The following is a 16427-nucleotide window of genomic DNA, read 5'->3' on the forward strand; positions in this document are numbered from 1 at the left end:
TCATTTTAGCCTCCCCTTTTTACACTTGTAACTCCCTTATCTGATAGTGAGAAACCTGGCTCCTGTTTTTCTTAATACATTTATTTATTTGATCAATCCTTCTGTATGTGACCAGTCTCCCAGCAGGCCTCTCTCCCCCCACTGGTGTAGGCACCCTATTTTGGCATAGAAACCCTTCTTCTCTGTATACATTCTCCATACTCCACTCAAGTTCTGACAATCCCATGTTGCACCACTGCTGCTGCTGGTCCACCGTCCCGTGCAAATACCCTTCTTATCCACGAGGGCTCCAGCACCGTGAATCAAGCTGCCCTATCATATGGATAGTCTCTTTACTCCGAATGATCTCTAACGTCTTGTGCCAGGTTGTGAGCCCCCGCCCCCCCGCCCCCAGTAAACACCCTCCCTACTCCTCTCAGGAGCTAGCACGCTGAGGCGGGCCCCCTCACCTTTTCCTCACACCCTCGGGTAGGGATTCCTACCTTATTTGCCCTATTCCTCCCCTCCCCCTGCCCTCAAACAGTGGCCTTGTACAGGATTATTGAGGGACTGTGGGAAGGAGAGACTTTATTCCATATCTGAGTCAGTTACCTTTTCCATGACTCTTTTTAAAGGCGAAAGTAGTTAAATTCTAAACAATTACACAGTCTCAGAATTACAAGAGACCAATCCACACAGGTTTATCACAGGATATTGAATATATCAATAGTTCCCTGTGCTATACAGTATGACCTTGTTGTTTATCCATACTATGTACAATAGTTTGCATCTGAATTTCCTATTAACTTTCATTCACTAATTCTAATCTCTTGTCTGGACTACATTAGATAAGACCAAACTGTTTTTCAGAATAAGTCATTCTGTTATTTAAAGCTTTTTTCCATGTACTAAAATTTTACCTTTTGAGACTTTGAAAACCAATCTTTTTGTGACATGATTTTCAGATCTCATTATTGCATTGCTCTTACACTGATTTCTAAAACTAAAGACAACAGTCTAGATTTGGTCTGACCAACACAGAGTACAATGAAAGGCTCACCTCCTTTATTCTATATGCTGTTCTTTTATAATTTCAGCATTAACTTTTTTGGGCACACATATCACTCTGTTTGCTTAATGAATTTGCAGATGTTTCAGCTCCCTGGGACTTTCCACATGAGATACTCTTATATCTTTGATTTCTTACAGCTTGTGCTGTTGATATTTTTTCATCTAAATTTGAACTCAAGTTTTTCTCTATAAAACCGTAATGTTACTGAGACTATGCTCTAGCATATCAAGATACTATAAAAATCGAATTTTGTCACTCATCATTGTAGATATCATACCAGCTTTTTGTAATATATGCCAGTCTGAGAAACTTAGTTTGTTTTAGTTGGAATTATTTGTTAAAAATATTGGAAAAGTTTAAGAGATGAGACTTCTCATGTATGTTATTAGAGGCATCCTTCCAGGTTAATAAATGACCACTTTTTTTCACTATGGCCTTTTCGTCAGCTACTGTTTTACCTCTTTGTCTAATTCAGGGGTCAGCAAACTTTACCTGTAAAGGACCAGATGGGTGGCTGAATATTTTAGGCTTTGTAGGCTATACGTCTTTCTTAGAACTACTCATCTTTGCCTTTGTAGCAGAAAGGAAGCCATAAACCAATGAGTGTGGGCTGCGTTCTAGTAAAACTTTATTTACATAAAGGACAGTGGGCTCACTGTGGCCTATGGGGTGTAGTTTGCCCATCCTTTTCTTTTCTTTCTTTTTCTTTAACATTTATTTATTTATTTATTTGGCTGAGCCAGGTCTTACTTGCAGCACGCCAGGTCTTTGTTGCCGCCTGTGGGCTCTTAGTTGCGGCATGCTGGATCTAGTTCCCTGACCAGGGATTGAACCCGGGCCCCCTGCATTGGGAGTGCAGAGTCGTAACCACTGGATCACCAGGGAAGTCCCCTGCCCATCTTTTTCTACTGTGATTCCAAGTTTGTCATGAGAGACTGTCCTAGGTTTAGCTAAGATACAGATGACTTTATTTGTGGGACTAGTCATGTGAATGGATTAATGAGATTAGTGTGACATGGTGTGGTCTTAGTAAACCTAAACTGATTTCCTGTGATCACTATTTCAAGAGCTCACAAACCATCTGTTTAATAAACTATTCAAATAAATGCTTTCTAGGAATCTGTGTAATTTCCTAGACAAGGTCGTATAATTTGATAGAGAACTTGAGAACCAGCCTTTTTTCTACACTTAAAAATAAAAGCAGCATTTGACTATATGATGTATTCTGGCACATCAAAGATTGCTGAGAATAGTTAGATGGTCATAGGAAGGAATTTTAGAGCTCAACCCCTAATATACTTGTAACTATTAAGGAAAATAATATTCAGACTGGAAAAATAGAACATACATGCTTAAGAGGAAAATTCATGTTTAAGAAAGGCAAGAGAGAGTAAGAGAGCACAAAGCTGCTCTGAAGAAGTTTATTTCTGTGAGCCCAGGTGTTATAGAAGTTGAGTTCTTCTGTATTTTTTCTTTTGTTGTAATATTACTCCATCTGTTCCAAGAACCAATTCTCCTTTATTATTCTTGTTTGGAACATGACCAAAAAAATGCTTTTATTGTCCTAACGTTTATTCTGATCTTTAACTCACTTGGGCTTTAGCCTTTCATTACAAGTCTAACAGTTTACAAACATAAAATGCATATGTGCTCTTTTTTTAAAATATATATATATATTTATTTATGGCTGCGTTGGGTCTTCATTGCTGCGTGTGGGCTTTCTCTAGTTGCGGCGAGCAGGGGCTCCTCTTTGTTGTGGTGCACGGGCTTCTCATTGTGGTGGCTTCTCTTGCTGCACAGCGTGGGCTCTAGGCACGCAACCTTCAGTAGTTGTGGCGCGCAGGCTCAGTAGCTGTGGCGCACTGGCTTAGTTGCTCCACGGCATGTGGGGTCTTCCCAGACCAGAGCTCGAACCCGTGTCTCCTGCATTGGCAGACAGATTCTTAACCACTGCGCCACCAGGGAAGCCCTACATATATGCTCTTTAAGTAAGTATCTTTTGTGCATTTACTGTGTATCAAATACTGTGGATTTTAAGATGAAATCATGGCTCTTATCCTTAGAAATGTCAATATAAATTAGGTGCTTATATAGAAAAGAGAGAGAATTGCTAATGGAGGACTGAAGCCAATGGAAAAGATTTTGATAGAGTTCAGGGAGAGTTGGGAAAAGCTATACAAAGACAATTATATTTTAGCTAAGTGATGAAAATGGCTAGGGATTTATCAGATGAATAAATGTGAGGGTTGGAAGGAAAGAGAAGTAGGAGCAGACATTCTAGACAGGAGAATAGAAGGAACTGATGAGATTTAAGAGCTGTTTCTGAGTTGGAGTTAACAGGATTTGGGGACTGATTTGGTGTGGAAGTTGGAGACGTGTTAAGTCTAGGGTAGTGACAAGTTTTCTAGCTATGACAGCCAAGGAGATGATGCTGTGATTAGTGATTCTGGAGTAGAGTGTACATGTATAGGTTTGTCAGACAGAGATATCTAGCAAGCTTCTGGTAACACTTGCCTAGGGTCCAAAGAGATGCTGAGATAAATGTTTAGGGAGTTATTATTTAGTAACTGAAAATCGTTTAAGAAGATGAGCTCACTCAGGAGGAAGTATAGTAGATGTTTCAGATTGGTGGCCTGATAGTGAATAAGGACTCCAGGTTTATTTCTTAAAATTTTGAATTATTTGCAGTCTGTTTATATTTACAAATATGAAAATTCTTCATAAAATCTATATTCCAGACTTTTCTTGAGAAAAGAAAATGAAAAGGCCTGAAAGAATAGTTGGCATTGAACAGTGCCTTTCTTCTTTAGGTGCATGCACCTTCTAGTTTGCCACATTCCCCATCACCTCTTCTTATGTATTAACATGATATTATCTACCTGACTCCTATAGCATTTACATTCGGGATTTTGGGTGTTGTGTGACCAAAACAGTTCCAAAAATGGAACCCTGCAGTGGATGTTGGAAAAGGTGAGTAGTAGAGAAGGAGGCCTCACTGACCGAATGGTGTATGAGAAGCCAAGGGAAGAGAAAGTTTTAAGAAGTTCTGGTCAGCTGTGTTAATAACTAGAGAAAACAAAACGATATTTAAAGGTCATTAGTGAGAGCAGTTTCAATAGAGTAGTGAGCTTGAGAAGTAAGAAATTAGAGCAAGTACAGACTACTTTAAAAGTATCTCTGGTGGGGAAGAGAAGACTGTTCTGTGTCATACCTTCTGTTCTGTCTGCTTAAAATCAGATTTCATTAGCTAATTCTCTGTGCAGCCCCAGTGGTTTCTTCAAAGGTCTAATGTGGCTGGGAATCAGAGGTAATGATGGCAGGAGGGTAAGTTTCGTGGAGGTGGGGGCAATGAGGAGAAGATGGATTTTAAAGTATCACAGGAGATGAGGCTAGGGAAGTGGGCTGGGATTAGATTGTGAATGGCCTTTATCTTCATGAAATTAGAATTGTGTGCTGAAAGCAATGAAATCCAGTGTCGTTGACAATGGGGCTGGGAAGAAACCAGTGGCAGGGAGATCATATTGTAAGACCTTTTAATAGATGTGATTGCTTAACAGTCTGATTTGAAGCATGGAGGGGAATGGAGAGAATTGACCAGATTTAAGAAATATTTTTGAGTTAGATTTAAAAGAAGATCAGGAGGGCAGGGTTCATGTTTATTTTGCATATTGCTGTGTCTTACTAACATCTGGCACAATTTCTGGTGATCAATAGATGTTTTGAGAATGAATGAATGAATATCTCATACTGTATTGTTAGAATTTCCTCTCATCCCCTTGAAATTGTTTTACTTTCTGGAGCTTCCTTTTTGGGATTGTGCCTTTTTTTTCCCCTAAACTCTAAGAAAGTAGTTTTCAGTCAGTCTGGAGTATATAATTAAGTAGGTCCAATTTTTCTTTTCTTTTAAAACTATTTTTAATTCTAAGAAGTATGGTCACCTTTTTCCTGTTGCTTTTGATATAGAGCTAGTTCTTGCCTGTTGGTTGACTTAAAAACATAGTAGCAATCTTCACTATTTTCTGAAAGGGGAAATTGTCACTATAGCAATTTAAGCATCTGTAGAGTGCTTGATTTTTTTTTTTAAGATTTATATATTATTTATTTATTTTTGGCTGCGTTGGGTCTTAGTTGTGGCACATGGGATTTTCATTGAGGCATGTGGAATCTTTCGTTGTGGTGTGCAGGTTTTCTCTCTCTAGTTGTGGCGCGCAGACTCTGTAGCTATGGTGCGTGGGTTCCAGAGCACGTGGGCTCTGTAGTTTTGCGGCACGTGGGCTCTAGTTGAGGCGGGCAAGCTCAGCAGTTGTGGCACACGGACTTAGTAGCCCCGCGGCATGTGGGGTTTTAGTTCCCTGACCAGGGATGGAACCTGCATCCCCTGCATTGTAAGGTGAATTCTTTACCACTGGACCACCAGGGGAAGTTCCAGGAGATGCTTGATTTTAACAAATGTACTTAATAGCAGTTGTTGATGTAGTGAATATGCATCAGAAAAGCATCACGCTGTTAATACATTTTGCGTATCATTTCACTTTTCTCCTTTAAACTCTACTCAAGTGCACATAAGCATCCTTACAGTAGGACAAAAAGCTACCATTTTGAATGCCTACTGTTTGCCAGACCTAATAGTATGCGTTTTATGTCCATTACTTCATTGAATTCTTTGATCAGTTACATTTTACAGATAAGGAATCTGACTTTCAAAAGAATAAATAACTTGTCTGTAATCACAGGTAAGTGGTAGAACTGGAATTTTGGTTCAGATTGTTGTTCTCCAAATGTGTGCTCTTTTTGCTATTATATATTTTATGTTTATGTGTGCGTATGTACCTGTATTTATATACACACAGACATACATGTATATATGTACATATATGTATATATATATATATTTCACTATTAGATTTATCTTATTTTCATAAATATTTATTTCTCCATATCCAGTTTCATTTGAATGTTATCTCACTTCAACTTTTCATATTTCTCTTATTTTGGATTTTCTCTTACAATTTTAGCCTGTAATACACACAACTCTCATTGTTTAATAATGTTTTAATTCCAAGTACTTTGAGATGGTCTTATAACAGTAAGGAAAATAAATTTATCCATTACTGATTTATATTTCTTAGGTTTTGATGGACATGTTTGATCAGGATGACATAGGCTTGGTTTCTCTTTGTGAAGATGAACCTAGTTCTTCAGGTGAATTAAACTACTATGACCTTGTCAGAACTGAAATTGCAGAAGAAAGACAGTATCTACGGGAACTAAATATGATCATAAAAGTGTTTCGAGAAGCTTTTCTTTCTGACAGAGACCTGTTTAAACCTTCTGTAAGTACCTTTTTGGGTTTGAAATTCTGTCTACCCCAAAAAGTCATATAGTAGCTTAAAATCATAAATAGTAACTTCATATACTTTATGAGTATGTAGAAAAAATATTGTTTTATATAGTATTGTGGGGTTGTTTAGCTTTGTCTATTTTTCATTTTTTCCAGATTTTTTGTTGAAGTATAGTTAATATACAATATTATATGAATTAAAGGTGTACAACATAGTGATTCACAAGTTTTAAAGGTTATACTCCATTTATAGTTATTATAAAATATTGGCTATATTCCCCAGGTTGTACAATATGGTAAGTCCCCTACATACATACCTTCAAGTTGCAAACTTTCAAAGATGCAAACATGCCCCTGTATTCCAGCTGTTGTACTGTACTACTGTACTTTTCAAGGTACTGTACTGTAAGATTAAAAATGTTTTCTTTATATTTTGTGTTTGTTTTTTATTTGTGTGAAAAGTATTATAAACCTATTACAGTCCCGTACTGTATAGCCGATTGTGTTAGTTGGGTACCTAGGCTGACTTTGTTGGACTTATGAACAAATTGGACTTACGAAGCTGCTCTCGGAACGGAACTCGTTCGTATGTAGGGGAATTGCTGTACATCCTTGTAGCCTATCTTACACCCAGTAATTTTTACCTCCCACTCCCTCACCCTATATTGCCACCCACACCCTCTGGTAACCACTAGTTTGTTCTCTTTATCTGTGAGTCTGCTTCTTTTTTGTTATATTCACTAGTTTGTTGTATTTTTTAGATTCCGCATATACTTGATATTTGTCTTTCTCTGTCTGACTTAATTCATTTAGCCCTCCAAGTCCATCCATGTTGCTGCAAATGGCAATATTTCATTTTTTTTCTTATGGCTGAGCAGTATTCCATTGTGTATATATACCACATCTTCTTTATCCATTCATCTGTTGAGGGACACTTACCTTACTTCCATATCTTGGCAGTTGTAAATAATGCTGCTATGAACATTGGGGATATTGTGTGTTTTTTAATATGTGAATTGTTATACTAATATATAATAAGTGCAGTGACAATGAAAATTAGACACAAAATTAGGGGGATTACACTGGAATAAAATCTTTTTCGGGCTTCCCTGGTGGCTCAGTGGTTAAGAATCCCCCTGCCAGTGCAAGGGACACGGGTTCGAGCCCTGGTCTAGGAAGATCCCACATGCCGCGGAGCAAATAAGCCCGTGCGCCACAACTACTGAGCCTGCGCTCTAGAGCCCGTGAGCCACAACTAGTGAGCCCACGCACCCTAGAGCCCATGCTCCGCAACAAGAAAAGCCACCGCAACGAAGAATAGCCCCCGCTTGCCACAACTAGAGAAAACCTGCACGCAGCAACGAAGACCCAACACAGCCAAAAATAAAAAATTTAAAAAATAAAAGATCTTTTTCTGCTGTGCAGTATTTGAGATTTATAGTCATTCATTTGAAGATGGTGAAAGAAATGTATGGTCTAGAGAAGAAAGACTTATGCTTTTTCCTGTCTTTTGGTAAGTACTTTAGGGTGTAGTTTAAAGTTTTACTAGTGGAACTTTTGAAGAATAAAAGTTTATACAGAATGTCAAATAAGCAAAGGCAGAGCTCCACTGTTGGAAGACAGCATAGGAATGGGGTGAGTAGGATGGGGATCCAGGGAGACTTGTCCATGTTTTTCCTACCTCTCTAGGTTCTGAAGTCCACTCTAAGGAATCTAGCTAGACAAATACTGTTTTGTTGGGGGGGGGGTTAAATTTAGATTTATTTTTCTTTCCTTCATTTCTCATGTGATCTGTTTTTTCTTAGATGTCTGAGTGTCTTTCACTTTATTTTTTTAATGACCTTTAAAATTTTTATTTATATTTTTTATTTTGGGCTGCATTGGGTCTTCGTTGCCACGTGCAGGCTTTCTCTAGTTGCGGCGAGCGGGGGCTACTCTTTGTTGTGGTGCACAGGCTTCTCATTGCGGTGGCTCTTCTTGTTGAGGAGCACAGGCTCTAGGTGCACGGGCTTCAGTAGTTGTGGCGCATGGGCTTAGTTGCTCCGCAGCATGTGGGATCTTCCCGGACCAGGGCTTGAACCCGTGTCCCCTGCATTGGCAGGCGGATTCTTAACCACTGTACCACCAGGGAAGTCCCTGAGTGTCTTTCACTTTAAATATTTGGCTTTTCTCTTACTTCCTGACTTCCTCCACCAAATAACTATTACATGAGTTAATAGAAGTGATGCTCAGACACAGCTGGCCGAGTGTTTAAGATTAGGAACTGATTTAGCTTTTTTTTCTTTTTAAAACATTTATTTATTTATTTGGTTGCACTGGGTCTTTGTTGTGGCATGTGGGATCTTTAGTTGTGGCATGTGAACTCTTAGTTGCAGCACATGGGATTTAGTTCCCTGACCAGGGATTGAACCCGGCCCCCTGCATTGGGAGCATGCAGTCTTAGCCACTGGACTGCCAGGGAAGTCCCTGATTTAGCTTTTTCATTCTTAAGGTGTTTTTAATTGGCTTTTATCCTTTTTTAAAAAATGCATATTTAGTTTAACATTTGATAATAACTCCTACTGGACACACTGCCTTAAGTAGTCAACATTTTATGTTTTTTAAAGTACTCTCCTATTTTGTGTGACCCTTAACAATTCTCTGAGATAGGTAGGACAGGTATTATCATTTCTAGCTTACCGGTGAGGAAATTGACATAAAATAGTTATGATAAGTTATGGAGGTTGAACTTGAATTTTGGTTCTTTTATACCACAGTATAATTGGGTTTTGTCTATAGTGGTGTGAAAAATTAAAAGCTTAACAAATGCTGTTAGCTAATAACAATTGCTACTAGCTAATATTATCCTCGTTGCCGTTTCTGTGTCCCGTCAGTTTTCATTCCTCAGGAATTAATTTTTATGGGTCTCTTTTCACTGAATTTGTGCTGATTTGATAGAAAATTTTTATTATAATACTGAAGGGTCAAGGGAAAGAGAGAATCCCTTTTCTCTATCTCTATATCTACTATATTTTTTCAGCATAGATGAGACTGTAAACTTTTGAGATAAAGGCCATCTAAGGTCAGAGCATAGAACTCAGTAAATATTTGATAAAAGAATGAATGACTCTTGATCTTAATTTACTCCTTTGGGCCCTACTCCTATGTTTTCAGAAAGCTCACATTTGTGGAAGGCCTAACATATGCCAGGAGCATTTTATAGAAATCATCTCATTTAATCCTCTTAAGAACTTTATGGGTAGGTATTAATATACCAGCTGTGTGACCCTGGGCAAATTACTTAACTGCTCTGTGCCTGTTTCCTCATTCGTAAAATGAGGATGATGATAGTATCTATCTAATAAGGCTGTTTTGAAATTACATGTCAAGTAATCAATACTTACAGTAGTGCCTGGAACATAATAACAAGAAATGTAAACTGTTATAATTGTCATTATTGTCCTAATCCAGGGTCACTCATCTAGCAAGTAGTGGGGCCAGGATCCAAACTCAGGTCTGTCAGGTTCCTTAATCTGTGATGCTTTCATTACAAGATGCAGAGTGAGTAAAAATAGTTGGCCATAACCTGGATAATCAGTCATATGGTCTTTTTATTTCCAGAGGACTTAACATGTTTTAACCCAGATAAAAGTCACACCTGAGAGCTTGAATGAAATCTTTAATTCCTCCTCAAATTCAAGAGACAGGCCACATATTGTGAAACCAGTTTGTGTCTGGATTAGGAGTCAGATCTTCATTTTGATCCCAGCTTTTGTCATTAACCAGCTCTGTGAGACCTTGATCAAGACTTTTAGCACTTAGCCAATTTTAAAATACTCAAATGCCAAAATTCTTTATGTAAAGAGTTGCTTAAATCATCCACCATATGAGATTTACAGTAAATTTACTGGAAAATATAGATTCTATATAGTTTTGTTCAATAATTCTAAATCTAATCCAAGAGGTTTTTAAATTTCTCTTCTTTATTCATGATTGACTTTTGCTGTAATTTGGAATATATTCAATATTTTATGTCTTGAAATATACTGGTATGTGATTGGGTGAAAATAATATCCTTAACACTTACATTACTTATATTTAGTAATTCTTAAATGAAATTCTCAAACTGACATGCCTTACTTAACCTTCCTTTTTTTTTAGGATATTGAAAAGATTTTCAGTAACATTTTAGATATACATGAATTGACCGTGAAACTTTTAGGTTTAATTGAAGACACAGTTGAAATGACAGATGAAAGCAGCCCTCATCCCTTAGCTGGAAGCTGTTTTGAAGATTTGGCAGAGGCAAGTTTACAAAACTGTTTTCTCATTAAAGTCCTAAGTGCTGTATTAAGATATTGGTAAGATATTATTTGTGAAAATTAGAAGACACTGCTGGCTGCTATAAAAAATACTTATGATTTAACCAATAGCAAACTAAAGTTACATTGTCTTTATGGTGACACTTTATAGTGTAATTATGATAATATTTATAGCAAAAGTTGATAGACTAGTAATGTTTAAGTTTTCTTTTTTTTTTTTTTTGCTGTACGCGGGCCTCTCACAGTTGTGGCCTCTCCCGTTGCGGAGCACAGGCTCCGGACGCGCAGGCTCAGCGGCCATGGCTCACGGGCCCAGCCGCTCCGCGGCATGTGGGATCTTCCCGGACCGGGGCACGAACCCGTGTCCCCTGCATTGGCAGGCGGACTCTCAACCACTGCGCCACCAGGGAAGCCCAAGGTTTTTTTTTTTTTTTTTAATGGCAAGTGCATTTAAGGTGAAAGAAAAGAAATTTTATTGACCATAGCTGTTTAGCTTTTGTGGATTTTAGTCATAATTTCCAAAAATGAAAAAGGAAGTTTATATTTTTTCCCCAAAATGCAAATCATATTTTTGTTCTTCAAATGATTATAAAAATAACGTAGCTCATTGTAAAAATATTCAGAAAAATATAGATGAATATAATAAGACAAAAATAACTTCATTTTGTAATACCTAGAGATTAGTTATCTTTATAAGATTTATTTATCCTTATGAACATTTGTCTACATATTCATACAAACCTGTGTATATTTACAAAAATAGGATCTTACTATTTTATAACCTGCTTTTTTTCACTCAATATCTTGAATATTTTCCATGCCAATAAATATACTTCAACACAGCTTTTAAAGTCTGAAAGTACCATGTTCTATGGAGACACTATATTTTAACTATTATTATTAAGCATGTAGGTTTTTTCAGTTCTTTTTGTTATTGTAAACAATACTGTAACAAACATATTTGTATAATGCCTTCATAGCCTAGTAATTATTTTAGGATGCAGTCCTAGAAATGGAATTGTGGTACTAAAGACTAGGTACATTTTTAGAACTTTGAAACATTTTGCCAAATTTACTTCCAGATAAGTTCCAGTATATGCAGGCCCTCTTTTTACCCATATCTTCACTATCCCATTAATTTTTGTTATTACCCCATTAATTTTTGCTAGTCTAGTAGGAAAAAACAATATTTCATTGTTGATTTTTCTTTTTTTTTTTACACTAATGATGTTATACATCTTTTCATACTCATTGGCCATTTTTATTTCTTCTGGAAAACAGGTATTAAAAGTGCTTTCTTCAGATATCATGTAAATTTGCTAGTTTTATAATCTCTTCCTAATTTTTCTGAAAATGTAAGTCACTTTAATTACATCCATTTTGTAGACAATGGAACTGATAGTATAGAAATACTCAGTTACTGATGCCTAACCGCGATTTTCAGGCTTGCTCTGAAGTTTTTTAATATTGTGATATCGTAGCATATTAATTTGTAGTCTAGTTGCTTGTTGTACTCTTAAAGATATCATGGTTCAAAAACATGTATTAAAAAATGTATTTTCTAATTTTTATTTTATTTTTGTGGTAAACATATAACAAAATTTGCCATTTTAACCATTTTAAGTGTACAGTTTAACAGCATTAATTAAATTCATAGTATTATAAACCATTACCACTATCTATTTCCAAAACTGTTTAATCACCCCAAACAGAAACTCTACTCATTAAGTAGTAACTCCCTATTCTTCCCTCCCACATAACCCCTGGTAACCGCTAATCTATTTCTGTCTCTGTGAATTTGCTGATTCTAGATATTTGATAAAGGTAGAATCATTACAATATTCTCTTGTGTCTGCTTATTTCACTTAGCATAATGTTTTCAAGGTTCATCCATGTCATACCATGTATCAGAACTCTCTTTCTGTGACTAAATAATGTTCCGTTGTGTGTATGTACCACATTTTGTTTATCCGTTTATTTGTTGATGGACTCTTGTGCTTTTTCCACCTTTTTGGCTATTGTGAATAATGCTACAGTAAACATTGGCATATGAGTATCTGTTTGAGTCACTGTTTTCAGTTCTTTTGAGTATATACTTAGGAGTAGAATTGCTGGGTCATATGGTAATTCTTTGTTTAGCTTTTTGAGGAACTGCCAAACTGTTTTCCACAGGGGCTACGCCATTTTGCAATTTCCACTGGCAGTGGACAAGGGTTCCAATTTCTCTGCATCCTTGCCAACACTTGTTATTTTCTGAAAAACATACTGCATTTTTAACTTACAAAAATGAAACAAATCTTAGTTCTAGCTAAACATTGGAGATATTGATTATTATAAAATAATAGGAATTTATTTCAGTATAAACATGGACAAAATATGGGCAGTTTCTGTTTTGTTAGTTTACTGTATGTTAGTCTTTGCTTTCTTTTTCTAATTTTGAAAAAGTGGAGAGTGGATAAAACAGTGGGAATATCACTTTTTGCTTCCTTTGAAAATAATCCTCAGTGTAAACTCATTTCAACCTAGGTAAACCTAACTGAAATTTCAAATCCTGGCCTTATTTTACTAATAAGTACACCTTTTGTTTATCTGGGGTAAATGTGCGTATACATTTTAATAGTTTGATACTTGTGACCACAAGTCAGTGACCTAACTTATGACCAGTAGCTTCCTGTCATCCATTGCCCAAGGTCATTACTTACATTTATTAAACATTTCCAAGTTACAGCCATAGTCATTATTTGTCCCTGAAATAAAAAAAATTCTGAAACCTAATGGAGGACTTAAATAAAAATTTGCCATTAAGTAATCTGTGCCATATTAGTAGAAAAGATGTTCTTTTAAACCTAACACGTTTTCCTTTTTAAAAAAAAATAGGAACAAGCATTTGATCCTTATGAAACATTATCACAGGATATTCTTTCACCAAAATTTAATGAACATTTCAGTAAGTTGATGGCCAGACCTGCAGTGGCTCTACACTTTCAGGTAAACTTAAATTGAATGTTATTTTTAATAAAGCAACTAAAGAAATATTTCACCAGTCCTTCAAAATCTGTTAATTGTAAGCCTATTCTAGGTTGTTTTCTGTTTTCTGTCTTGAGTTTTTTCAATTTGTCCTTAATGTGGAAACCTTTTATAGAATACCATCACAAATACTGATTGACTAGAAAAATCTGGCACATTCTGGATCTGAGATGTAGAGATGAATATGGAGAGCTATTTCAGGATCTTATTCCCTACAGGAGATAAAACCAAAATCATGAAGAGTGGAGAATATCCTCACATATATTCATACAGATTTCTCTATCAGGCCTGTCATTTAAAGGAGATAGATATATTAATGGAGAGTATGCAAGTTAATTGGTTCAGTAATGCAGTTAGATAAAATGAGAGTAAGTGGAGAGAGAGTAAAAATTATATTTTTACTCTCTCAACACCTAAAGAAAAGGTAACATTGGCATTGATGATCCTTGACTACTACTTCCTGCATTTAGACTGGCTCTTCTCCCTTAGCATATGAATATGGTCAAATCTTTATTGTCCTAAAACAAGCGAATAAATAAACAAATCTTTGTCACTCTAGCTCGTCCCCTTTTTGTTTTTTCCATTTGTCGCCAGTTGTCTTCATATTACTTTTTATCATTCTCCATCAAACTGCTACCATCTGTGTTCTAATCAGGATGTAACACTAAAAACTGCCCTTGACAGTGAACTTAACCACCAAATCCTGTGGATATTTTGATTTCATATTTATGTCTGTAGTATTTATTAGTACCCCTGTTGTCCTTTTTGACTCCTATGATACTACTTACACCTAATTTTCATCTTCTCTGGTTTCTTCTCAGTCTCCGTAGTTGCAGGTGTTACCCAACTTCTGTTAGCAGCCCCTGCTGTTCTGTTCCTCTGTGCTATCCTTCGGTGACTTTATCCATGCCCTTTGCTTTCACCTATATGCTGGTGACTTCCTATTTGTATTCTCAAGTCATAACTTTCTTTTGAACAGTGGATGTATGTGTGTGTATGTATATACTTTCATATAACCAGCTGACCTTTAAACTAATTCATTTGAATATCCCACGAGGACTTCAAATATAAATGTTCAAAACAACTTACCTGCCTCCCTCCTTTACTGTGAGTTCCCATTATTATCATCTTCTACTTCTACTCTACTCAAAAACTTGTCAACTTGGAATAAAAGTTACACTTAATTCTCAAAATTTACTTAATTGAAGGAATAATTCTTTAAGTTAAATCTTATATATTCATATAAACCATGAAGTAGGCATTGGTTAAATGGAAAAATCTGCTTATAAAATCTTTGCATACTCATCAAAAGCACTCACAACATTTCTTGTTTTATTCTTACTTGATTAGTAATTCTTACTATGGGATTTGAATGGGATTTGAAATTTGAATTTAAGACCCAATTATTTAAGCTGTTGTTCCAGATATTCAGTAAAATTCAGAGTTAGATATAAAACCCCTTTTCAGGCCAAACTCACTTGTACTGTATTAACTTAAAACAGATTCTTCATTTGTAAAATGAAAAAGTAATGTTTTCTCAAAAAACTTTAATAAAAGTTTTTAATTAAAAAAACACAACAAAACTTCTTTAGAAGATGTAGGCATACTTTAAGAATATGAGCTTTGGAGTCAGAACTTCTGGCTTTGAGCCAATTAATAGTTGTCTTACCCTGATCAAGTCACTTAATCTCTGAGAATCATTTTACACTATAAACACGTTGCGTTAATATTTTAGAATGCACTTTAGTAGCCATTTCAGTGCTAATTAACAATACAAATGATTTTTGTAGGCTAATTTTAAAGTTTCATCTTGGTTCCACTTAAAGCACTGTATATAAAATATATAAAATTATTTCTAGCATAATCTGTATCACTATCTTAAATGATAAAAGAAATTAATTTCTGCATATCCTGGTAAAAGTCTGTTAAACAAATTATAGTTTACTTGAGTTAACAATAGGTGAGAGTTATGGGAGGGTTTACCTATGAGTATATATTTTAAAAGCAGCATCTCGAACCCTTTCTTCACTTTGTATATTGCTTCTGTCTGTGTTTACCTGATGAGGAGAAATACCACTTTAAATAAGTCAGCCTTAATGACATTTAAAATCAACATGAGTAACTTTTAAATGCCTTATAAATTTTAGAAAATCATTTATTCTGCAGACTATTAGTTTTCAAAACTGGGATATACCTAACCCTAGCTATACACTAAGATTTTCCAGGCAATATAAGGGTACAGATATATTTAAGGGAATTAGTTTCTAGTCTAACCTTGTTTGTGTTGTTGCATTCTCTTCCAATTTTTCTTACACATTACTTCTCGTCATATTGAATTTTTCATTATGCATTGATCCAAGGTGTAAAAACCTCCAGGGTACCAGCCAGGGAAAAGAAAAAAAAAAAAAAAAAGGATTGCTCCTGAAGGAGAGTTTATTGAGTGCAAAGCAAAAAGGGTTCCAAAAGCAGGGGATGGGGTGATTGTGTTAAAAACTCTCGGTAGTTGAAATGTCATATGTACCTTTGTCTTGTCATGTTTATCTAAAAATTAAGAAATGAGAAGTTTGTAACAAGGGTGAATATTACCTTTTTTTAAAAAGTACTTCATCATTCATTGGACATTGTGATAAAGGAGAGGTGAGGCTTGTAAAGTTCTCATACCTGCATGTTTTATGTTAGAAACAGTTAGAGGTTCTTCCAGATGCTT

General features: G+C 35.9%; 1 protein-coding gene across 4 annotated transcripts in view; it reads left to right on the plus strand.

Moving 5' to 3' along the window:
• Positions 1 to 16427, plus strand: part of SOS2 (SOS Ras/Rho guanine nucleotide exchange factor 2) — a 100168-nt gene that overhangs the window by 33532 nt on the left and 50209 nt on the right. For all 4 annotated transcript variants that reach the window (XM_067736505.1, XM_067736516.1, XM_067736497.1 and 1 more), the window contains exons 5-7: positions 6181 to 6384; positions 10533 to 10676; positions 13571 to 13681. In XM_067736505.1, the coding sequence (XP_067592606.1) occupies positions 6181 to 6384; positions 10533 to 10676; positions 13571 to 13681 (459 nt within the window). The remainder of the gene's footprint in view (positions 1 to 6180; positions 6385 to 10532; positions 10677 to 13570; positions 13682 to 16427) is intronic.

Source organism: Pseudorca crassidens, chromosome 1 (assembly GCF_039906515.1).
Source record: "Pseudorca crassidens isolate mPseCra1 chromosome 1, mPseCra1.hap1, whole genome shotgun sequence".
NCBI classification, from domain to species: Eukaryota; Metazoa; Chordata; class Mammalia; order Artiodactyla; family Delphinidae; genus Pseudorca; species Pseudorca crassidens.